The sequence below is a fragment of the Agelaius tricolor genome, unplaced genomic scaffold, assembly GCF_023055355.1.
Source record: "Agelaius tricolor isolate 1412-34295 unplaced genomic scaffold, bAgeTri1.0.p SCAF_1, whole genome shotgun sequence".
NCBI classification, from domain to species: Eukaryota; Metazoa; Chordata; class Aves; order Passeriformes; family Icteridae; genus Agelaius; species Agelaius tricolor.
Window position 1 is genome coordinate 30,034,372 of NW_027269261.1, and position 26,621 is coordinate 30,060,992.

Below are 26,621 nucleotides of genomic sequence, written 5' to 3' on the forward strand. Positions count from 1 at the left end.
AGTATATATGTGACCAAATGTTACTGAATTTCACTTTAATTATGACCTATCAGAAAAGTTCTTCCTAATGTGTTCTTATTTATCCAGAAGTAAGGAATTTTTTGACATCATGTATAGCACAAATGTAGAAACTGAAGTTATAGAACCATTAGTCAAGAATGACTAGATTAATTCGTAGGTAAGCAGTAAGTTACTGCTTTACCTCTCTGCTGGCATATGAGGGCTAACTACAATTACTGCTGTTTTGCCTTAGAATAATAATCTAATCTGCAGTAATTGAGGAGGTACTTGTCAGGGAGCTCAGACAACCATTACTCCACAGTGATGTGGCCAGGGGAAAATAGAATCTAAATTTCAAGTCATCAAAAGGGATTCCCCATTTTGTGTGAAGATTCTTTAAAGTCCTCTTTGAGAGGGAAGTGTTTAATTTTTAGTATGATGCAGTCTTACTTTAAGGAAACCACGCTTTAAGCTCAGAGCCAATTAACTTCAAACATCAGCAATGATGTCTATATCAATATATGTTAGTAACATGCAGAACTGTTATGTTCCATGGGGTCAGTGTGAAATAATTTCCCTTTGAAACAAAACCTGTTACTGCATATTGGTGAATTACCTCTAATGAGTTTGTACTCTTCTGTTTCTCTACTGCCCTCCAAGGGCTTTAAGAGTAATCAAAGTGCTGGCATGGAAAGCTAAAGCAACTACTAAAATAACTCCTGCCTTCCTTAACAAAGAAGGATAAAAATAAAATAAGGCTAAAGGAATAATCTTAAACATATAGGAAACATATTTTATTCGGTCTGATTTTTTTATGCAAATAAACCTAATTTTCTCCTCCAGTCTCAACAGTGTTAATGTCAGCCCCTTTTAATGGCTGTACCAAGTCTGTAATTTGGAAACTGACCACCAACCATAAACCTACAAGAATATATTTCCAGTGTTCTGAGAATTATCACTATTTTAATACTTCTAAGGCTAATAATATTACTAGTTCACTTTTTTATATGAAATAAATTCTTTCAAAATTAAGAGTGCTCATTGTGTTACTACTGAATAGCAAAGGTTAAGAGAATACAAAGTTTTGTGAGGCTAGACTTTAATAAGGAGACAGCTAAAAACTGTTTTGAATAATTTCTTTGAAGACTGATTTTTTTTTAAATTACAGTTCAAACAAATTACACTTAAAATGCATCCAATAACTTCAGCATCCAAGATATATTGGTTATTCACATCCATGTTTTATGTTGATTTGTTTCCTGAAAAAGAGTATAAAGTCCAGTGAAGCTTTTTTAAGGTAACTTTTCTGCAAACATTTGAGCAAATGTCAAAATTTAACAATTTTTTTTTTGTGAGTGACATTATTTAAGTTGCCTACAAATTCTAACAGATTTTGTATGTTTTGTTCTTACATGAATCACTGATCTCATTGGTTCAGTTTTAATTCCTTGTTCTACATGGTGGGGTGGGGGTGAGAGAGTGCCCAGCTTTTTCCAGATGTCAGTGAGAAAGGTTTAGCAACAAATAGCTTGATAGGGTAACTGCTTTGGTAAAACAGAATAAGAGGAGGAAGACAGGAGGCAAATCTTGCAAATCCCATCACATGCTGGGTGCCCTGCATCCATGCAGCGTTGGACAGAGCCTGAATGATTTCCCCATGGCACACTGCACAGGAGCAGTACAGATCCCAGCCATGCAGAGAAGGTCTCCCTTTTGCTCTTTTGAGCCTTTGTATGATTTTCTTACAAGAAAACAGCTTCATTCTTAGAAGGTGTTCTCCTGAGAACTCAGTGAATTTATTTGGCAGCCAAGGGATCTGTGCAGCACAACTTGGGCCTGAATGCCCCACTGCATGTGCAGCACCTTGCAGGCTGTGCCTGCTCAGGTTCACTGTTACATGAATCATTAACCCCTAAATATGTAAGTCTCCAGTCATGTCCATAACATCCAGAACAGCCAAACTGTGTTTTTGTTGTCTCAAAACAGAATTCATTGGAGACAGTGGGAAGGATTTCCTATCACAATATGATGTGTCAAGCAAGCAGTCTGCCTGAGCCCTTACTCATCTCACAGTTCTGCCATGTCTCACAAGGGAGATTATGCTCTAAATCTCTACTTGGATGGTGTCCTGGTTCAGGGCAAATTCAGGAGAGAACCCCCAAAGGGGTTCCTCTAGAAAGCAGATTCAATCACCTTCTCCCCCCAACTGGTTTGGGAAAAATACCTCCTTGGAGAAAAGTGGATAAAACTGTTTATTGAACAATAAAACCTAAAGAATATTAAGCAATAAAACCTCTTGCTGCTCCAAAAGAGATGACAAATTCAGGAAGTCCCCTTCATGGGCTGTAGCTCAACTCATTGTCTCTTATCAGTCTGTCCAGTGCTGGAAAGGCCGTGGCCCAGGCCTGGCCTGGTGGACCACAGGTGCGAGCTGCCAGTACTCTTCTGGGTGTTCGGTCCAGAGCAGGTTTAAACAGGTCCAAAGAAAAGGAAAAAAAAAGTTCAGGGAACTTCTTTGCCTCAGCTAGCTAAAAGTAACTAAAAGCCAAGGAGAGCTCTGGCTTGTTGTCTATCCATCTGCAGAAAAAACAGTCCAGGAGGAGGAATGTAGAGGAGTGAGTGCAGTTTTCTGAAAACAAAACTCCACACTTCTTCACTCCCCACTTCACTCTTGAAACAAGTCTTAAAGTTGCGGAACTTATTATTCAGCATAAGCAGAACATATGACTGGGGATAAAAGCAACATATAGTCAGCCCAGGACAGGTAGAAAATCAAATCTGTGTGCTGTTGTGGTGGTAGTAGCTGAATAACTTTGTGACCTTGCATCTTGAATAAGCATTGACTTTGTCCTCTGTTGTGGTGTTCAGGTATTCATGTGGTATTCATGATCTTTTGAAAGATTATCTTTTTGGGATGATACATAAGATGATTATCCTGACAATTCTTTCCTAAAAACTAAAGTCCTTTGCAGTTATAAGAAACATTACCTATTTGTATCCATTAGTTTATTCTGTTCTTCTGAACAGAATAGAAGATGCATACTTGTTGCTTTTCTCTTTTAACTTGATCCTAAATTTAATTGTGGTCCTATAGTCTCCTCACAATGACATAGTATCACTATATCCTGTTCATGTATTTGCATAGGACTTGTGTATCTTCATATGCTGTTTGTTTTCATCACTATGATCAATTCTTAAATGTTCATAAATTTTTTTAAGATTATTTTATATTTCTTCAATTCTAAGCCCTAGAGAAAGATATAATAATAGGAAGCTTGACTTTTTAAAAGGTCATTCATATTACATTCAAAATATATTAAGGGGATTTTTATTATTATTTTTAGTACACAAATTAATGAGATAGTATTAATTAATCAAAGGAAGATTTAAGTCAATATTTGCTAGTAACAAGAATTTAATAAATGAAAGCATTCAGTGTGCAAGGCTCTCCTGCATTGGTGGGAGCTGAGTTGATGCAGGAAAGGGCACAAGTTAATAAGAATATACTGCAATCAGAATTGCTCTGGCTTTAGTGTGTGATGCACATGCAGATGCACACAGAATGCAATCTGACATTATCAAAAGTTTGATATGCAAGGCCAGACTTATACTTTGGGGTTTATGTTTTGAATGGGGAAGCTGAATTTTGTGAATAAATGAGAAATGTCTTATACCACCACACAAAAATAAGGCTAACAGTAGGAGGCAATCATACTTGGAAGAGCAATTGTTATGATTACCAAAGAATATTTGTTTGTATTTTACGTGCAATTTTTCTTGAAAAGAGTTGAGTGCATTGCAATGTGTTTAAATTATTTCTCTATATTCATTTGAATGTTTTGACTATCAGACTGTGAACCACTCCCACAGTGTCTAAGAGTAATACTATGGAATGCTGCTTTGATGCTTGATTTCATTCTCAGTTTGAGGTGGGGTGGGGGGAAAGGAAAGTAAAGCAGAACAAAACCCAATCTCTCTGGTTTTGAAGCAACTTGGAGTAATTTACCTGCAAGAACTACCTACTGATAAAAACTCAAGCCCCATACTCCCTCTTGTGGTTTATCTTGAACACGAAAAATATTTATATACATATACGTATACATATAGGTGTATATGTATAGATAGAAAATATTATCTATACTTAGACAGAAAATAAAGTTTTAGTTTAAATAAAAACAACTCTCAACTTTTAAAAATGCTCTAATTTGTTTTAAATTGTATCAGAACATGTAATTCACTCTGAAAGACATGTTGTTTATCTTCATATTTAGAGTACTTCTGTTTTAACAGATTCTTCTGTGAGTTTTCCAAATCCTGCGAGGCAACTACTTGGCCTCCATGTTGGGTACTATAGAATGTCCCAGTTGAGGAGACACTAATGTCTTCTCAGTAATGGCACTAAGGTTTGACTCTCATTAACCATTTCAAAAGAAAAAGAAATCTTATGTTGAAGGACTATTCAAAGAAGTGAAAAGGATTTTCAGTAATATTTAGCAGCTCTTTAGGAGCTTTTGCCATATCCTTGTATCCAATTCCTTTCTGGCAGCTTCACTCTTATAAATATGTAACTAAGAACATTTCTAACAGGGGGAATAAATAAAATCATTGTTAGCTTGCTTTTAATTTAAGGAGGGGATAATTTACAGTTGTAGTTACTACCATTTAATAAAAATGAAAAAGAAATAGTCTTGACAAATTTTTCTAAAGTTATTAGAAACATGTTGACTACAGATGTGTTGATTCTGAAGTATTCCATTTATATTTGTATGTCAAAATAATGGTATGCTTTATGTATCATCTGTACTTGGTAATAGCAAACAAACCCTTACATGTTATTTGTTTGTGATGAATCATCTAATCTCTTACTTTTGAAATCTTAATATCTCAATAAACAAAAATACCAAAGCTTTCTCTAAAATGTACAGTTTTCTTATATTCCTTTTCTATGTGAAGTTTCATAATAAAGGAATAAAAAGGAGATGACAGTAAAAAAAGAAATCAACATTTCCTTTAATGTGTATCATTTATTTTTCATGTTCTTTCATTATGATTTGACTTGGGTTTTAGATTTCACCTTTAGGTGTGATCAGAATTAAAGTATGAAACAAAATTGCATTAAAACTCTAGTTTTCACTGCTGTTTTTATTTTGCATGTAGAAAAGTGACAATAATGGAAGACTCCGATCAAAACATTCATCTGAAAAACTTGTCTCTTCAGCAAGCAACTAATGAAGAGGAAGCCTTAAACCTACTCTTCTTGGGGGACACCAACAGAATGATTGCTGAGGTGAGATTTGCTGCTCCAATCTTCTTAACACCACCAAAATTAAAATGGTCAAAAGCATCTCTCCTCCTCTCTCAAATACAACGTATATTTTAGAAGTCCTTGGACGTAAATTATTATTCTCTTTTTGAGTGTATTTCCACAGTGAAATTAAATAAGCATTTCTCTGGTGATAGTGTTCTATAGTGGATCTTATTGGTGGCTCTTGAATTCATAACTCACTGAAATTCAAAGTAGAATACAGAAATTCTTGTAAACTATAGACTTACTTTTGAATTTGGCATGTATCAACATACACAGACATGTAAAGATAAGAAAATATGTCCTTGCAAAGCATTATCAAACATTCCCAGTGAAATTTTTCCCTGGAAGTGTTCAACACCAGTTTGGATGGGGCCCTGAGCAACTTGTTCTAGTGGAAAGTCTCCCTGCTCATGGGGTGCAAGGGGACTGGGAGGTTGGAACAAGATGACCTTTAAGGTCCCTTCCAACTCAAACCATTCTATGACTAAGCATTCAATTGCCCTTGAAGTACTTAATATAAGTCCCCTCTTTTTTTCCTTCTTACTGCATAATAAACATGTGGTGTTTTATGGAAAAACACAAAACAAACAACCTCCCAAACTAAAGAAATAAACAAAACCCACCAAGAACCCAGATGGTAGTTCAAAGGAAATTCAAAATAAATATGTGCCAATATTCAAGCACAAGGCTGTTTTTACTGATTCTGAAAAATTCCAATTAAATGTTTCCGTATCTGTAAGGTTCTTTTTTTCCTTCATGCTTGGATATGGAATGTAAATATAAAAAGTGTATTGCATAATATGAGCACTGGCAATGTGTCTTTATTACAATAGAGTTGATTCTCTTTTTGAACTTTTTGGGTTTTCCTCCTCTGTATTTCCAAAAGGATATATGATAAATCATTGGCAAGAAAGATACTTAGAGTATATGAATAGTCAGATAGTTCTGTGCTCCTGCTGGATGACCACATACACCTAGACACAGGGGAAGAAGTGTTTTATTACAAAATGTAAATAGGTAACATAAATACTTGTTCTTTCTCAAGGATGACTGTTTCAACAGTTATATTTTGAGAGGTAGGAATATGTTTAGGCAAGAGATAATCAACATAAGGGCTTCTCATAAACCTGAGCATTTAGGCAAGGAACTGCTTTATGATATTGAATTAGAAAAATTGGTACTGTGTGGAGGAGAGGAACTTGACAAAGTGTAATAGAAGACAAAAGGGTTAATTTAGAGATCTAAGAAGGAGGACTTATGACAGTAAACATAACTTCTTTGGAGAACCATATTTTTAGATCTTGAGTCATTATAATACTTTCTGACCTCTGAAGATTAGAACCCTATTAAGTAAACTTTAAAGAAAAAGAAGCAAGATTAATAAACCTAAATAGAAAATAAGTAAAATAAATGCTTAATTCATCTTTTTTAATGATGAGTTTGGGCTGTGAGAAAACTCAGATGACTGTCATGGATTGCATATGAGATGTGTAGCCTCTAAAATTGCAATCTAGTGCTTTAACCCTGAATAACCCTTCTTTGAAGAGTTGACTGTTTTGAAAATAAGAATGATAATTTAATTTCTGCATTAGCTATGATAATGCAGTCTAACTTATGATTTGAGGGGTGTGTTTTTCCCTCATCACTGATTGTGCTAAAAAAATGTCATCACAATATTAAAAGCATTTTGCAGGTAAAATTTGTTCATTCATTCAATTTCAGAACCTAAGAAAATGTTTATAACTGAATGCTTCTTTCCTGCATGTAACTATATAGCCCAAGAGAAGGGAAAAAAAGGAAACTAATCTACTTTGCTCAGGACTGCTTTTCTAGGTCCTTTGTTCTAGTTTTGATGTGTACTACAAGTTGTGTAGGTGGTAAGATGAGAGAAATTTGTACAGAGACGATTCATAATGTAAAAATCCAAATAGGAATGTTTTGTCTCATATTTTGCCAGGGAGAAATAGGCAGAGATCAAAACTGAAAAAAACCAGAGTCTTTTGTTGGCGGCTCTACTGAATGTAAGGACTAGATTTTTGTTTGCTTTCTGATAAAACAGTTTCTTGATATATTTGAATACATAAGAATCTGCAGCAACAGGTTGTAAAATCTGAACTGTTTTCTTATATTTTCTATCTGTTAAGACAACTTTATGATTTCAGTACCTGAAATGCATGCTGAAGATTTAAAAATCAAGCTTGCAGTATAAACAACTGGTAGCAGCGACATCTAAAAAACCTCCTGTGTGGAAATAAATGTTTGGCCATTTAAGTAGTGTTCTCAAACCATTTTATCTTGGTATACTATTAATATATCTTCAGCTGAAGTGGTCTTTCTAGGTTCTTGTGATGGGAATCCCATATAACCTCTGCCTTTTGAAATAACATGCCTTAACCTCTGTGATTTTGAGAATTCTTAGTGGTTTTTAGTATTTCTCTAAAAGCAATAGACTAAGGTAGCCTCCCAAGGATGTGCAGCAATTTCAAAACAGTAAAATCCTTTTCTGAATTTAGTACTTCTGAGAACTGCAGTTACATATACAGTTAGAATTTATTTTTTCCTTTAATGAAAAGGTACTTTGCTTTAATGAGGAAGGAAATGTTTCAGTGCATGGTTTTATACCTACAGCTCTCAATTTTTTTTTAAATTTGGCACACAGTGTATAAGACACAGTATTTGTTCCATCATTTAAAATGTTTGAAGTACAATTGGGTCAATCAGTAAACTTTTGGCAATGTTTAAATATATTTATTTCAAGAAAGAATGAAACTTTAAGGTTTAAGGTTAGTTGTGGGGCCCGAATTGTGATCTGTGAATTGAACTCATTCTATTTGTATTTATTGTACATTAATATTCTCTTGAATATATTTAGAAACCCAGTGGTAGCGTTTGACTGCATGTTTTATTGGATGAGATAGAAAAAATAGGATTTCAGTATGTGAGCATATGAGATTAAACACCGCTTTTGACAAAAATGCATGCTATTTGGGTTAGTGCTGCAGTCTAGAAGAAATTACAACTTTCTGCTTTCCTAGGTTCCTCTTTGGTGTCAATTATTAACTTCTTTGCACGCCAACAAATCTGTAATATTGTATTATGAGCACCAAATAGCATTGTTATTTCAACACAGGTGCTTTCATTTCCATGTGTGGTAAAAAAATTACTGGTCATACATAGTACTTTGAATAGTCCTTATGCTATAGTTAAAATGCTTTGGGATTTATATGGATAAAAGGCACTATATAACATAAGATTAACAATGTCTTCACCAGGGAATATTAATTACTTTAAAAGTTACCTAAGTTTAAAAGTTAACATGGTCTAACTGTACTTGTAGTAAATACGAAAATAAAGTATTGCTATCAGGAAATGATTGCACCTGTTCTGATCCTGATATTTTCATAGAAAAATTTTTCAATTTCAAACTATGACAAGTGTACCTAAGTAAAACTGAAGAGCCCCTTTACCTGTAACTTATTATTTAGAAAGGAAACTAAAGACATACTGAGGTCTCTACAAGCTGAAGGCATCCTGAGGTCTCTCTCATCTACCAGATATAGACAGGCACCTCCTATTCCTCAATTTGTATGCTCTTCCTTATAGCATAGTTCTATTGGAACTGGAGTTTATATTCATTAGACAGAGATATCCATCTGAACTGTGAAATGACTGTAGTTGTCAGAACATCTTTCTACAGATATCCCTCTGATTGTAGCACAAAATTGGAGAAAATTGATTTGATATCAATCTTGAATGCTATCAGTACTTTCTCTTTTTTCCCCTTGCTCTTCTTTGAAAAGTTCAGAAGCAAAAAATCCTTAAGAAGAAAAAGAAGCATTCCTTAAAAGAAAATTTTGTAAGTTTTTACTGAGACATTCTCTCAAAAAACTGTGAACACTGAGAATTGACATCTCTTTATGCATTGGCTAATCACTAATTCACTCATACAGGAAAATCATGTTCTTCTGCTGTCTAAATATTTTGATTCAAGGAAGAAAAGATTTCACTGGAATGGTGTAAGTTGCCAAGTGGAGATGGTCTGCAATACGGGCTTAACAACTGCATTTATCACCTGCAAAATTGTTTTCTCCCAGTGGTCCTGCTCTCTTTCATGTATTATCTCAATCAGTGCTTTGGCAGCCATGCTTAACACATTATTCTTCCAGATAGTAGCAGCTTCTGTTAGTCTAGTGGTGATTTTCAAACAGCTTTTCATATGTCTTTGTCCTGTTTAAGAAGCTTTCTCTTTCTTAGATCCTCAATTCTTAAGAACGCTGTTTAGACCTGTAGCATCCATTTCTGGCTATTTTTAGTGCAAACATTTATAACAACAGCTGCAACAAATAAAGGATTTGGGAAATACATAAATTCCTATATAAGGAAGAACTCCTGCAGTGTTTTTCTGACTTAAGATGGGTAAGAATTAGATTAAGATGGACAGCTTAGGATCCAGCAAGTTTTTGGATAGTTCTTGACCTGGCATTCCTTGACAGAAATATCCAACTCAGAAGTTTCTTCCACTATGACTGTGATGTAGATTCTCATTTGAGTAGAAGCCATCTTCTTGGAACCATTGTATAAATAGATGTAGCAGTTAAAGTCACAAAGCAATACAATTTATTTAATTTCAGCACAGGTATATTTTCATCCTGGAAAAAACAAGACTGGCTTGTATGGCTTGAAATACACCTTGTATGTATTTTCCATGATCAAATGAAGTGTTGATGCTTTACCAAGTCAATGTTACTGAATTTGTCCTTTGCCATGCTACAAATGGGCAGCAATAGATGACCTGGCATTAAGTCCTTTGTAGTGTTCACGTGATATCACAAAGCATCTGAAGTCTGCTTATGTGGTTTATGATGTAACAGAATTCCTGGAAAAAATTATTCTTTGTAAGTAACTGCTGCTCATCAGTTGTTCTATATATAACTCTCACAATAGCAACCATCTGCTGAGAACCAGGCCACTCCCCTCTTTCTCTTTTTTTTCCTTCATCACATCAAATTAGTGTTAGGATGATTTCATATACATATGGTTTGAATACTACTAACAAAGCCAAAATGAACTCTGAAAACCACCAAAGGAACATTTTAGTAGGCGCTGAGACACTGTCCAGAAAATGTTGTTTTCTGTTTTCAAACTTTCTAAACAGATGAATGGTGATACTCAGAAGTTGTATATGTAAGATAATAACCAAATAGTAAAAGAAAAGGCTTGTTCTTGGACTAGAGATGCCAACATGTCATCATTTCTCTTCTGTGCTGTGCATCTACTTGTGTGGTAAAACTAGCTACGTGTAGGGGGATAATGAAATTAACATTTCATGGCCTCATCCTATTTAACAGTTTAAATTTTTATTGCTATATGCTTTCTGCAAGAGTTCTAACAGAGCTTCCTGTATATGGGAACTCCAAAGCAGAGATAGAACCATACTGCAAAAAGGAGTACTGGTGTCTTGATTAAGCCGTGGTTCTACTCTGAAGAAGGACTTCACAAAAATACCGGTTTGGGATTCTAGCCAATGACTTCCAAACCAGCTTCATTAATATTTTCCATTTACATGAGAAAAAAAAGCTGTGGAGAGAAAATCAATGGAGTTTCTAATGACTAGTTTAGCCAAATCTACTTGGAACACACAAAATAAAGTTGTGGCTAGTGTATCAGAATAGATAATAAAAACCTTGTAGAGCAAATATTGCCATGTGCTGTTTGGAACTCAAGAGTCCTGAAATTATGTTCTTTTAGGATTTGAACTTTTTTTTGCCTCTGTTGGCATTAAATGGGTGTGACTAAAAGCCCTTTTTGAAATAGATAAGGTTTTGCTGTAGTGTGAATCTCAAGTTTTCTTAACAATGCATATTCAGAAGTATGATGATTTCTTCAGCTTCTCTCATAGCAACGTTTACTTTGTGCTTCCACCTGTACTCATACTTGATCTGGCTTAGACTTGTCTGCAGTATAGTGTGACTGATACTACTTCTGTAGTGCAAAATGTCCCTAAATATCAGTTCTGTCAAGGAGAATGTCCTTAAATATTAATTCTGTTGTGGATTTTTAGCTGGAAAAAAATATCCAGTCCTGCTTCACAGAGCTGCAAATAAAAAAGTCATAGGCATCCCAGTAAAATAAGTGAAGCTGGCTCTGATTATTCATGGAATCAGAATTGCTGAATGAAGTACATTTTCACAGCATATAACTTTTTCTTAGTCTAACTGTATTTTAAGTAAGTTTGGGAGTGCTTTCTTGTTTGACACCTTTCCCTCAGCCTGTTTATTTTCATTCCAACACTACAACTCACTTCCTCTTCATTTGCCCAGCATCACCTCTGAGGACAGCATAGCATGTGACTGCAATCTGATGCTCATTTCACAGGATTATGAATTCTAAAATTCTTCATCTGTATGAACTAATGATCAAAATTCTTTTCCCTCTCCCTCTGAGCTTGCTTGTATTAGGTAAAGCAGCCCAAAAGAAAATACTGCTAAGGCTGAAATTTCCTTACAGAATTTCCACCAATGGTTACAAGTGTATGTTGTTTCTGCAAACTACCTACTTGTTCACATCCAGTATGCTGCCATTTTCAGGTATTCTGCACAGTTGTTTTCTATAGCTGTGAGCTGTGCTGTGGCTAAATCAAAAAACTGACCTAGGTTAAATATCTATGGTTTGCTCTCTTTTATTTTTTCTTTTTTTTAAGATGGATCTGTTCCCAAAACCCATTTGGTTATGCTGGCACTACTAAGATGTTTTTAAAAAAAGGGAACTTGAAGTGGAGACAATTGAACCAAATGATCCATATTACTCCTGTTAAAGGACACTTCAGCTTGTAGTCTTTTTGTTAAGAGCTGTCCTTTCTGGATCTATAAGACAACATCTTCAGTACCTGCAATGGGCAGGCCATTTTAACATCTGCAGTGTTGCATGCTAAAGCAGATTATGTAAAAAAAAAAAAAAAGACAATATGTTTATATATCTGGTCTGAATCACAGGATAGGTCTGCATAAAAAAATTACTGCAGAATGAATAAAGTAGAGACCAGAGATTAATGTAGACAGTGTAACTGGGATGTTTCTCTTACTTTTTTCAGCAGCTATAAATAAATATAGATTTAGTTGCTGACTCAATAATATTGATTTATTATTTTACTACTCTGGTTTTTTGCAGGGTCAGCATTTATGTCTTGAGAACAATGTAGTCATACTTGTTATAGTTTATGAATAGAAATACTATCTGTATGCTAAACCTTTAATCTCCCTATATTATCTCAAGCTTTAGCTATTTATGAAATGAGGATTATGTAAAGTAGTTTTACATTTAAGTTTCTAACAATACCTTGAAACAAGTAAACAAAAGGTGCTTTCGATGTTTAAAGGTATTTTATATGTTTTTTAATAAAAATGCAAATGTGATGGCATATGGTAATTAAAATTTAGAGTTAAATAACTGAGAGCTGTTTAAAACTTTTAGTTCTGCATTTCAAATATATTGAGAAAACCTCTGAAGTGATACTAAGACTGTACATTTCTAAAAATTGACCAAGACTTTCTGTGTTTTAAATTAAGGAAGTGTGGCTGTAGTTATTCCCAAAAAAATATATTTAAAGCCAAATATTTTATGAAAACTCTGTCATGCCACCCAAAAGTCTGATATTGATTTTGCCAAGCAGAATTTTTCATAAAAGTAATAATTCAGAAGTCTAAAGCCTTATAGGGAGTCCTAGTCCTTGCTATGCTGGTAGCTACCTATCATAAAAAAAAAAAAAAAAATTATGTACCAATGGGGAAATTATTAAATTCTCAGAAATCAGCATTCAGTAACTTTTCCTCTAGTCAAGCTGCCCTTTTCTAGTATTCCTCATGTAGTAAGGCCACTTGTTTTGCTGATGTTAGAGTACTTTGGACTAACCTTAATTGCTTACAGTACAATTTGTCCAGATTAAAGTTATCCAAGTATTTTTCCAGAATACAAAAGTCAGGTAAATCCTTTTGGGTTCTTTTTGCATGTTCATTACAGGTCCAATAGCTAAAAAATAGGATAAATTATTTTGGTTCCCAGATTACTGAGCTATAAAGAGCTGAATTTATTTATCCACTGAACATTGAGAGTTCTTTTTTTCCTGTTATTGTAGACACCAATGAATCAAGCCTCAAGCCGGTCTCACTGCATTTTCACTATTCACATCACCAGCAAGGAACCTGGATCTGCAACTATCCGGCGCTCCAAGTTGCATTTAGTAGATCTTGCTGGATCAGAACGTGTTGCAAAGACTGGAATTGGAGGCCACTTACTGACAGAAGCCAAATATATCAACCTGTCATTACATTATTTGGAGCAGGTAAAATTGAAAAAGAGTAAAACATTTCTCCCTTTACTAAATTCCTGTTTAACAATGTGCAATGTTTTGGAAAACTTTATTACAATATTTACTTAGGCTATTTATTGCAGGGGTTTTTTTAACATTGAATTGGTGTGTCTTCCTTTAAAATAAAATATGTTAATTTAGAGCAAACTTAACAATTAAGCAGTAGGATTATAGTTGGTATACAGGGTAGTATTTCCAAAATAGTTTGTTTTCTTTGAAATACTAAAGATATTTACAAGATTTGAGCTATATTTCTCCTAAAAATGTTCTGCATAATCTTCTTCCCCTTCCACAGCTGGGATGAGGATGTATCACTGAAAAGAAAGCGTTTGGGCTTTATTTGGTTCAAGCATTGTAGTATGGTAAATTATTGGGCTCTTCCCTCATGTGTTGTTGTTTTATTCCTCTACCAATTTAAATCTTTGATCTTTTTGAGACAGGAGATATCATTGGTAATGTATTTATGCATTGACTACCATAACTGGATTTACACCAATAGTATTCATGGATGTAGTACAATAATAAGTAAATAAATAAAATTTTGTTATTATTATTATTATTGTTGTTTTAGTTATTATTAATCTCCACAAAGCTTTGTCATTCAGCAATTGTTACTAAAAATATTCACCCTCTTAATAAGCTATTCTAAAATCCCTGTTCTTCTTTCACTGTTGCTTTTTGGTTTTCCTCTTTGGAAAAGGCAAATATTGAGCAGATAGATTGCTCCTAACCAACCTTATTAAAAAAAAATACTTCAGACAGCAGCAGTGAAAGGAAACTTTGTAGATAAAGATTTCTAGTAAAAAGATTTGGTTAATTATGGTGATTATTATTATTAATAATAAATTTTACAATAATTATAATAATTATTAAGTTAATTATTGAAATAATTATTTAAATACTTTTTAAAAACAAATTAAGGCTTTAATATAGATCTCTTTGACCTACCATGATGTTTTAAATGAGTGGATGTTTATGCTGCTTACCAAGTTAGAGTAAGAAACACTTGGCAATGAATGAAATCTCTTTTGTGAATGCTGTCCTATTAAGCAATCACTGTTGATTTACAAGTGTCCATTTCAGATCCCACACCTGGAAGAGAAATTAATTTCTTCCTGAAACTTAATATTTAATATTGCTTACGCAGTTACAGCATGCACTGTTCCTGTTGCTAGAAATTAATTATTTTTGGAATTCCAATGGACAATACAGTATTTTCTCCTAAAGCTTCTTTAAATTTTTTTATGTAGAAACATAGCAGGTCGGTGAGGCTGTCATTTAGGGGGACAATTAAGGAGAATATGAAGAAGAAAAAAGGCTTAACTCTAAAATTCAAATCTGTACTTTTTGAGTTACATTATAGTACATGTGTTATTTAGTAAAATATGCAGTTGAGGAGATCATCATTAAACCTGAAAATTTTGTGGGTGTGTATATGTGAAAATTCTTTAAAATAATGATTAGGAAATATAACTGTTATACTTGCTGGGGAGAATATTTTTCAGTTTTGTGTTAAGTGTTTTTCTGTTAACAAGAACAAATCTCTTGGATTTCATTTAATTTATAGTCAGAGATATTTCATCTGTCAAAAGAAGAAGCTTAAGGTACAGCAGGTGGCAGTCAGTCATTTACTATCACACTAGATTTTTTTCATGCCCCTCATTTGTTTAAATTTTACCTTGAAGAATAATGTCTGTATTTGAGTTGTACTCAAGGGAAGTGATAAGGATCAGTGACTCTATAATGGATGTCTTCAGAATAGTACAAATTTTACTCAGGATCCCTTCTTATTTATTGTACATTTTTTATGCATTTAGCAGGGAAAGATATTATTTTTTTCATGCAAATTTTAATTCCTATTTTAGAGAAATACTGTTGGAAATAGGCATGTTGTATTCTGTCTGGGATTGTGTATTAATAGAAATGTTTTCTAATATTGAATAAAAGACCACCAAAGACAGTAAAAATTTCTTTTTCCCCCAAATAAGTGGGAATTTAATCATTCAATCCTGAACTTGCAGTGAATAATATATTAAAGTGCACAAATGCTTCAGAATTTTAATTTCTTATTAAAATTCTCAAGTCTTTAGCTATCTACTGGTGGTCTAGTGTTGATTTATGCCATTTTGAAATACTTTTCACAGTAAAATAGTCATATTTAAATGATTTTTATCAAGATGACAATAAGAATACAGTTCTGTGTTACCACGCTTGATCTACTTGTTAAATATCGGCAGCATGTTAAAAAAGTCTTCAAATAAATCCACTGTACTTTTACTCCAAGCAGCCTCTACATCTAGAGAAAAATGAAGATAGTTCTATGTAGCTGATCTGAAATGATAGCAGGAATTTGGAAGTACTTATTACTATATCTGGGTAGCTTTTTTTGTCAGAGAGATGTAGTAGTGCATTCTGGAATTACAACTGCAATGTAACTGTGCATATGTAGATATTCCCTTAAGATGGAAATATAGAAGATCCTGGACCAGATTTAGAGTTGCCAATTAAGTTGTACTGCCACGTGATTTGACACTATAATGGAGTTATTTTCTTATTTCCCAAAAAAAACCCCAGGTTACAGTGTTCTCATTGCTTTAATGAATGTGTTCATTAACTGTCTTTTAACACATGTTCCTTTTACAGAATGTTGAAAGATTTTTATCCATTAATGGATGGTTGCTGCCCAAATTTACCAAAGGGTTTTTTTTTATATAGTTTGTTTATTTGTTTGTTCAGGGTTTTTTGTTTTGTTGGTTGGTTGGGTTTTTTTTCTGCAAAGACCACAGTTTAAGCTTCTAAACTCTACCAGAAATGGGAAGTAGGATGGGAAACAAAAAGACCTCTGAAGCAGGAATATGGCTTCAGAGCATGTGATACACTAAACAGCAAGATAGAGGTGTACCTGACAGCTGTTTCTGCAAGTGATGCATGCCAAAATGCCCATCTCTTGAGGATTCTCTGAGAACAGGATGGCATGAGAAACTGGTGCAAATCTGTTCCTTGTACAAAAGGGGTAGATGGAAACAGGGACTCTTGGGCACACTTCAGATCATGTCATATTCTCTTGCGAGTCTTGCACTTTCTCTTGTGCTAACAGTGTTTCTACATGTGTCAGTGGAGTTATTTGTGAGTGATTATACCTGCTCTGTTTCATATAGGATTCAATTTTACAAAAAGTGGCAAGAGTTCTGACAGCAACTAGGGTTTGAGGTGGTTCATTTGACCCACTCAAAATGAAGCTTTCTGCTTTAGTGACATTATTAAGCTTAAAATTACAGCTATTAAAAAAACCCTTTTTATATCTAAAGGATAATAACACCTTCTTAAATGAGACAATTTTCTGATTTTCGCATTTGGTGCCTCTTGGAGAATCCAGGTTCAGCTTCTATACACGTGATCTTTGTAACTTTATCAAAGTATTCAGAGTCTCCTCTTTCTATTCCAGATTACTTGATTGGATTGTAAAGATCTATGAAGTGATTAAGATGAAGTTTTACTAATGGGACTTTAGACTAAAATAATTTGTGTTATGAGACTGTCATGTGACAGTGCAATAGGTTCTGCATCATGATAGCTGGTCACAGCTTTCCAGCATTAGTGTGGGAGGGTTCAGATTCTAACTGGGCTGCAGACTTCCTGCATGGACTTCAGAAAAAATGAACTTCCCTGTAACAATGTTTGCATTTTTAATGGAAATAACATACCTTCTGTCTGGCTCTTTTCTCATCTTGTCTATTCCATTTATGGTCTCTGTGTGGCAGAGGCTGAGAATGTGCTTATTGATGTATGTGCTAGACTACTATGAGATTTCTATGCAATATTATAAACAAACAAAACTTTAACATGTTTCTATATAACAAGTTGTAACATATGAGATTTGAAATCCTTGATCTAGGAATGGGTTTCCGGATTCCTTTACAAGACAGTAATTATCTTATTATGCATTTGTGTTTCTCAGGACTGCCAGTGTAAGATTTATAGTTTTAACTTTTAACTTTGTGAAGACCATTTAGAGAAACTAATGCCACAAAAAAGTCACTACTAAATTTTCTAAAATAGCAATTTTTTTTTAATGTAGCATAAACAAAATATACACTGATATGTAACATATAAATGTTACATAAAGAAAAACCAACTCTTATGATTTAGGAGAGCTTGCACAACTCATATAGCTAAAGATTTTCAGTACACTGCTTGGCCAGATAACAGTTCACATCTTTTATATCACAAGACATCATGGGGTAATCTAGCTTTTTATTTAATAATTAGGTCCCATAATGTAAACAGCTGAGGAGGGAAACTGAGAATAGTAGGTGTACAATTTCCTTTCTGGCCAAGGCATATATATTCTAAACGGAATCATTTCTTTCCAGCAGTACATTGTAATCATGCACCCTTTTATTTGTGCTTTGCTTTCCAAGAGAATTTCTCAGAAATAAATGTATTGGCTCATGTACAAAGCGCATGTTTTAAGAATGTGTCATTTTTAAAGTATGCTGTAGCAAATATTGAGGAAGTTTTTACTTTAATACTATCCATATTTTTTTGTTTTGACCAAAAAGTACGAGGAAGATTTTCATTATGTTCCTGTGTCTTAGGAAAACCTGTGGGTTTGAGTTTATCATGTTCAGTTTCCATGTTGCTGAGAGACTGTAAGGCTAGGGCATGATAAAATTTAATGTACTTGGTCTTTCAGGTCCAGCTCCTACAAAGATATATAAACATACTGAAATTTAACTTGGAATTCTTTCATTAAAGCCAGTGGGTTTGCAGCTAACAGTGGGGTGCATAAGCATCCCAGTTTTGTTGTGTCAAAAGTTCTTGAGCAGATTGTATTTGTTCTTTATATGTTTTATATGTTGGATATGTTCTTTATACATCAAACATTAAGATACATATAAATTTAAGTATTTTAATTTTGCTATTGTTCCAGGTAATAATTGCCCTTGCAGAGAAAAACCGGTCTCACATTCCTTACCGAAACTCTATGATGACCTCAGTGCTAAGAGACAGCCTGGGAGGCAACTGCATGACTACCATGATAGCAATGCTTGCTATGGACAAAAGAAACATAGATGTATGTTATTTCTATCTTGAACAAAAATCTTCTCACTTCTCTATAGATCCTGCTCTTTTGATTTTTAGTATAAGTTAAAATTCAAGGACATTTTAATTTTGTTTCTAGGAGATAATTTGGAATAGAAATAGATAATCAATGAAAATTGCTGTAGGATAGAAACAAATCCTTTAGACAAATGTGCTTTTCTCTAAGTAATCTCAAATCAAGTGGCAGTTGGGAAATGACTTGCACTTAGGGATGAACTACTCTTTTTTTCAATTTACTGATTTCCTGGTGAATAAATTTTTGAGCTATAAAAGTGAATTTCCACTTAAAACCTTGGCAGAACTTGTTTGACTTCTTTGGAGTCAAGATTTTATAGATTATGGTAGAAAAATGGAGAGTTTACTTGGAAAGAAAGGGAATTGGGAGGGTAGTTTGGGATTTATGGAAATTTTTCAAATATTTTGTATCCTGTCACTGATTTCCTGCACTGGAATTGTGTAGTGATGTTTTCTCTTTTTTTACAAATAGATCTGTAGTTTTTATCAAAGGGCTGTAGTGAATAGGGCTACATCTGTCTGGAGCCTGGTCAGAATGATATTCTTCAAGGTTCAGTTCCAGGGCCAGTTCTGTTCAATACATTCATCAATGATCTGGATGCAGGAGTTGAATGGCCCACTAGCAAATTTACTGATGATGCCAAACTGGGAAATGCTGTTGACTCTCTTGAGGGACAGAAGGCCTGGCAGCTGGATCTAGATATATTGGAGCATTAGGCTGTGGTTATTTGGATGAAATTTAATGAGTTCTGCATTTATATTGGAGTAATGCCCAACACAAACATAATTTGGGAGACCAGTGGATGGAAAGTAGCCCTGCAGAAATGGATCCAGGGGTGCTGGTCAGAGGAGCAGTGAGTCCTGGGATACATCAAACACAGCACAACCAGCAGGTCAAAATAGGTGATTGATTATCCTGCTGTCTGCTGCTCTCACCTTGAGCATTGTGTGCAGTTCTGAGCCCCACAGGTTAAGAAGGATGTGAAGGTCCTTGAGTGCAGCCAGAGGAGGGCAACAAAGCTGGCTAAAGTCTGGAAAAAATGTCCTGTGAGGAGCAACTGAGAAATTTGGGCTTGTCTATGTTGGAGCAAAGAAGGCTGAGGGTGACCTCATTCCTCTCTGCATCTCCCTGAGGAGGGAAAGTGGAGAGGGAGGTGTTGAGCTCTTCTCCCCAGTATCCAGCAATGGATTGTGTGGGAATGGTTCAAAGATATGCCAGGAGAGGTTCAGGCTGGACATTAGGAAGCATTTCTTTGAGACAATTGTTAAACACTGGACCAGGCTGGGGAGGTGGTTGGTGCCCCAAGCCTGTCAGCGTTTAAGAGATGTTTGGACAATGCTCTTAACAATGTGCTTTAACTTGGTCAGGCAGTTGGACTAGCTGATCATTGTAGGTCCCTTCCAAGTGAAATAGTCTAGTCTATTTTATTCTAGAACATATTGCAATGTGAGTACATAGAACACTGCACAAAGCCATTTATAATCAGTTTATTTCCTGATTTTCCTAACATAAAAACAAGAAAAGAAAAACTATTTAGTCTAAGACTGTTTTTTGAAATACAGTGAAAAATATTATACTCAAACCGTACTTCATTTAGTTATAGACTTTTCTTTTAGAAAAGTGGACTTTGCTGTTAAATGAAGACATATTGTTCAGACTTGCAAACATAGTTATGCAAACATATTGTCTGGTTACAAAGAAAGTTGGAGAAGTTTGTTAATTTTATTTTAAGCTCTTTGAGATCAGAAGCCTTTCATATACCAATTCATCAGGTGCATCTCACATTGTGTTCTAGATTTCTATTTTGGAAATATTTAGATCAAGCAATTATCCAGAGCAAGCTATTAAAATTTTCATGTTCTTGCTTTAACATATACTATTTACATCACAGATCTTATTCTTTGTTCCTCTTAAAAATAAAATAAAATGGAACAAAAACCCCAAAAAACAAAACAAAACCCAACAACAAACCAAACAAAAAACAAACAAAAAAACCCTCAACAAAACAACAAAATCCCTTCCTTGATCCCCAAAATCTGGAATGTCCAAATAATAAAGGAGGATGATAAGCTAATATGTCTGAATAATATAAAAAGATTAGTAAGTTGTTAATCATCAGAAAATGTCAGAATTAGAATAGGTGCATGAGTCATTATCTATAGCTATGTTAGGGCTGCATGTTGGTTTGTTTTTTCCATTTGGTGTACATTTCACTCACAAACAATGCACAAGATAGAACTACCTTCAGTATGAATTGAAGTTGTATAGTAAAAGCCACTTTCTGAAGGACCTAATGCTATTTCTTGTAATGAAAATAATGAAGCAGAAAATTCAGAGTAAGAAAGGGAGGACAATAAGAGGACATGAAGAGGACAAATAGATTATTATCCTATAGAACTGGATAATATTCCTACTTCTACCAATGAGTTTACTGAATTTCTTAAGTCACTACATCAAATTTTTTTGGAGTGCTTGTATGAAGATGTTGATTCTGAACTGTAGATACATTATTCAATATAACTGTAACTGAAGCAGAATGGAAGCTATTTTGGACAGCAGATCATAAAATTACAACAACTGAGTATAATTTTTTGATACTTGTGACTTCAGTTTCCATTCTGTTAAGTGTAATCATTCCACACACTTGCAGAAAAGGTTGATTGATTAATCCTTGTAAAGCCCTGAGGTGTTGTGATGATAAGCACAATATAAAAATGATTAGGAAATTAGATGTCTGACTTGATTAGCATTTTGATGGCATGGAATGAACAAATTGTAAGCTAGCATATTGAACATTGAGAACTGAATTGATTACCTACTCATTAATTTAACATGTGCTGCGCACTAAATGGGGCGAAGAGATCTAGTGGAAATGTATGTATATGTACTGTACATATAACTGTACTTACTATATGTATAGAACTTAATTAAAATCACATTGTCTGATCATCATTGCAAAGGAACAGCAGAGGCAGATATAGAGTCCAACTAATACAGTGTGCAACTCTATTAATTATAAGGCCTTCCTTTCCTTTGATTCTCTACGTATATATTGTGTCTTTAGCAAGAATCATCTTTCCTCATGTAACCCTTATTCAGGGTTCCAAACCAAAACCTCCAAGCACTTAAAGAGACAGAAGTTAGGTAGAAAAAGGTGTATGAACATAACATTTAAGCTGGTGTTTTCCTATATTGAGGGACTGAAAACTGCAGAATTATTTCCATTCTGAAAATCAATTCTGTTACAGTAGGGAATTAATTTAGGTGCTAACAAATTTTCTTTTAAATGCAGGCTGCCACATCTCATAAGGGTTTATCATACAGTTCCTCAAGGATCATTTGAATTTCTGAGACTACTGGCTAGTATTCTATGTTTTATTACTTGACTGAACTGGATACCGGTGCTGAGGTTTTTTTTCATTAAATATGTATGTCTTCTAGCAGGGTCTGGCATTTAAATATCAGCTGATCTGGAATGTGAGAACAATACTTACCAGCATCTTTGATTTCTCCCTGTGTGCTACATGGGAGTACACAATGGCTGTCACAGAGTTTCCCAAACCAGCTCAGTCTTGTATCTTTTTTTTTTTCTGCCTTTCAGTCCTGCTGATCCCTGTCTTAGCTCATCAGATAGATTTTTATCTGGTATCACAGTTCCCCTGTATGCCTCCCAGTTTCAAGTCTCCTAGCTTGTTTCTCAGTTGTCCTGGATTTCCGCTATTCTTTCTTCCATCTTTTTTCCCAGCTCCTCTTACATAAATTTCCTAGTCCCCTTTTCACCAAAAAACCAACCAACCAAAATCAAAATGACAACAACAAAATCCCAACTTTTATTAGTTTTCCCTTTTTCTCATCATTCAAAGGTTATTGCCTTCTGTGTAGCATGGCTTTGTTATCCTACAATTCCAGCTGCAGTTTTACCTGAAACACAGTTGGTCAGGGGATAAACTGTATCAGTCAAATATGTCCTATGATTTAAAAGTTTTATGTGCTCCTGTCATTAATATACTAAACTTATTTCCCTTCAGTATTGTTGTTTTGGAATTGGAAATGATAGAATATTTCTGTAACATATTCAAAAAGTGGAAATGTAGTTTAATGGCTTTGTTAGCAGTCTGGCTACTTACCTGGTGCAAAGGTAATTGGAATTCTCTCTTCTCTTTTTTTTTTTTAATTTTTCTTCCAGGAATCTATATCAACCTGCAGATTTGCACAGAGAGTTGCTCTCATTAAGAATGAAGCAGTTCTTAATGAAGAAATTGACCCCAGATTGGTGAGAACTGTCTGGGGACAGAGGGAACGAGATTGCTTGGGTTAAGTTTTATTAATCAATAGCATTCAAATTGGTGTTGGGGATTTTATACTGAAAAGTGCCATTAAATTGTTTTCAGATGCAAGCTCCAACTTTTTTTCTTTAAAATAACTGCCACTTTAACTTTTTTTTCTTTTGGACACAATTATAATTAAGTGGATCTTTATCAAATCTATAATTAAGTGGATTTTTATCAAATCAAAGGCTTTCTTAACTCTTAAAGCATCTGAGGAGAAATGGTCACTTTCATTATCATCTTAGTGTTGTTTCTTTAGTGTGATAATTCCTAAATCATAATCACAGTTCATTGGATGGTTCTAAAACTCCAAGAATGTACTAAGATTGCTAATTACTTAATGAAGGCACACAGCTGCACTGAAACAATTTGTGTATTAAAAAGCTGAGAAATATACCAAGCCCTTCATTGAAATTGATTCAAGGAACATTTTAGATAGGAACAAAGAACTTTGTGAAGTTACCATTAGGAAAAAAAAGAGGGAAACAAGCAAAGGAGACAGAAATAGCTAATTATGTAACTAATGATTTTATTCATTGTTACTTGATGGTAATTAGCACATTTCAGTTATTGTTAATAATTGTGCTTTTATTTTTTCTTGTCTCTTTTTCTTGACTTTCAAAGGGAACAGAAGATCCTTGTCAAGTTTTCAGCTGGTTTCCTTTGTCATTATTATTATGTATTTTATTTTTCCTTGCAATTTGTAATAGCAATAGTATCACAGAGTTAAAAACAAAGGCAAAAAAACCCCAATAAGCATTGCACAACTTCTTAATTTCTATCTGTTTGTTTTCTTTTCTTTTATACATAGACTTTCTAGTAGCAAATCATGCAAAACATTTCTTCCATGGCCACAGAAAGCTTTGATTGAGGTAAAGCATATGCAGGCTCCTGAACATTTACTACATCCTGTGGAGCTATACTCCGCGAGTTTGGTATGTCTTGCTCTGCAGGATCATTTAGCAAGCAAAGCAAAAGTGGACACATGAGAGTTAGAAAACCATCCCCTCTCGTGGAAAAAGCAGGGGAACACAAGTACCTCAAATTTATATGGCCCTGTGCTCATTATGGAACTTGTTGCCCATCTTAAGTGTATTCCCAGGGTGCAACTCTATTATTCAAAGTCTGGATTTAAGATCTTTTTCATAAAAATTAAATTTTATTGTAATAAAATAATATTAATTTTATGAAAAATCAAAACACAATTTATTGTCAGCATCTATCATCTGTGAGTTGAATGCATGCTTTATAAAGGGTATTCACAATACCTCTTGGTAGATCTGAGTTAACTCAGATTCTTGTGTAAACTTTATTCTTCATAAGGGAGATTTCCTAACTTTTTATCTTAATGAGAAAATTAATTTGTACCTGTTGTACTTTTAAGTGACTCATCTTTGAACCTCTCTCACTCATGGCTAAAGAACATAATTTAAACTGAAGATTAAGTTCTTGAATTAAACCTCATCTCTTCTGGCATTCATGTAAAAATAGAAATGAAGTTATTTTGCTTTTGTAGATTTTTGTCTTAATAATACTTGAAAATTAATCTTCTACCCATATCCTGAAATTGGTATTTCTGTTGTTGTCAGATTGAAGTTAATCATCCTAACAAATTTGAACATTGAACAGAGATCTTACCGTGATTCAGCTGTTTTAATTTTCTTGACTCAGTAGCTGGCACAAACTGTATCAGAGTGTGGCACCAAAACGAGGCAATATAAAATTATGGTAAAATGTTTGGCCTGAAACATTCTCTAAGTGTTCTTGCAACTTTTCTTATTAACAGTCATAATTTTAACAGGCTATTAAATAAAATATTTTGACTTTCATACTTTATTGTAAAAAAAACCCCATACACTGTAGGTTTAGAATTAAAAGAAGTAATCAAATGCATGTTTAAAATAATTGAGTTTTCAAAGTAAAATCTTAGGAACTTATGATTAAATTTAGCCATTAAAAGAAATAGAAATGTTTGAAGGAGTTTTAACATCCAGTGAAAATATGTGTCATTTATTTCAGCAATCTCATTACTGGAAAGTGCATGCAATCAAAAGTGATTAATTTTCCTTAAAAACATTCTTCTCTTGGAAAGTTATTTTGCACATGGAATCAGTGTATGCAAATCCACCTAAAAATATCACTGGCCTACTGACATTTGAGCCATATAAAGGGAGGCTTCATTAAATAATCAACCATTAAATGTCCAAGAATGCACTCATTCGTGTCTTAGACTTAGGTATATGCATATTTCTCTGCTTTGTAGAATTTGGCTTTGAGAGTTTAATGATTAGTAAAATTTGGTTTTATACAGACATTTATTCCCAAAGTACAGATTCTGACAGTTACTTCCTAGAATTTAAAAATCTAGTTAAGTTTTCCATGTAATGTTATCACATTACTATTCATTAATATCATTTAATTTCATTATTGCTTCATGCCATCAGTTTGTTGTTAGCAACTGATGCATCCGACAAGTATAGCATGCAATAATTCTAATAATTGCAAAATGTCACATGAGAAAGAAAAAAGGTAAGATTAAAATTATGATATTGTTTGGAAATTTCTGTTTGTAGAGGGAAAGCAAAAAAAATCACTTTTGTTGTATGGTTGCCCTTAGTCTAACAAAGGTGTCAGTTCTTAAATGTGCTTTCATTATTAAAAGGCAAAACTAATGAGTCAGAAAAACTCTTTTTATTCCTATGTCAAATACTATTTCTCTTTTGCAAAATATCTTTTGAGCTCTTTCTGTACAGCCAAATCTTCTAACACAAGAATTTACTGAATTTGGAAGACTTTTCTTGGGTTTATAAATGGAAAAACAGGGGATAAAAAAGTGCTTGGTGTATTTAAGGTACTTTGACAGTTTTTAGAAAAGATATCTTGTTTAAAAAAAGAGAAAACTAAAGTATATTTACCTAAACTAGACCTTCCACTGAAAAAATCATATACCAGCTAATAATTTGTTGGTGATGCTTGGTTTATGTCTTGCTGTTTGTAGATGATTATCCAGCTGAAAAAGGAGATCCAGGATTTGAAGGATGAGTTGGCACTGGTGACTGGCAAGCAAAGAAAATCAGAGCTTTCCCAAGAAGAGCTACTTCAGTAATGTCTTACATTGTTTTCATTTTCTTCTTTTATTATTATACTTTTCATCAGTTTCTTTTTTGGCATAAATATTTAAATTCATCTCAGAGTTTTAAACTTCCTTGAGTGAATAATAAAGTGGAGTTAGGTGCCAGTTTAGAATGGCAGATTTCCATGAAAAGCTCTATGAGGCTGCTGGCTGTGTTTTTGCAGCCTCAGCATTGAGGAAGTGAAGTGAAGTAAATGCAAAGGATGGGAATGCCTGTCAAATGCCAGGCAAAAAGAAGTGTTGTATAATAGGGCAGAATGAGAAACAGTCTCTCTCAAAACTGGATATTCAATCTGAGTAGATTCCAAAAAATATTGGAATTGTGCTAAGATGTATCCTGCTGCAGCATTAGTTTGATATAAACC

At 34.1% G+C, this 26,621-nt stretch overlaps 1 protein-coding gene across 6 annotated transcripts in view; it reads left to right on the top strand.

Moving 5' to 3' along the window:
* Positions 1–26,621, top strand: part of KIF6 (kinesin family member 6) — a 160,356-nt gene that overhangs the window by 21,471 nt on the left and 112,264 nt on the right. For all 6 annotated transcript variants that reach the window (XR_011679349.1, XM_071428240.1, XM_071428261.1 and 3 more), the window contains exons 6-10: positions 5,158–5,287; positions 13,440–13,646; positions 18,607–18,750; positions 22,982–23,068; positions 26,122–26,225. Coding sequence is in view for 5 of the 6 variants with exons in the window: in XM_071428240.1 (XP_071284341.1) it covers positions 5,158–5,287; positions 13,440–13,646; positions 18,607–18,750; positions 22,982–23,068; positions 26,122–26,225 (672 nt within the window). In the remaining variant the exon portion in view is untranslated. The remainder of the gene's footprint in view (positions 1–5,157; positions 5,288–13,439; positions 13,647–18,606; positions 18,751–22,981; positions 23,069–26,121; positions 26,226–26,621) is intronic.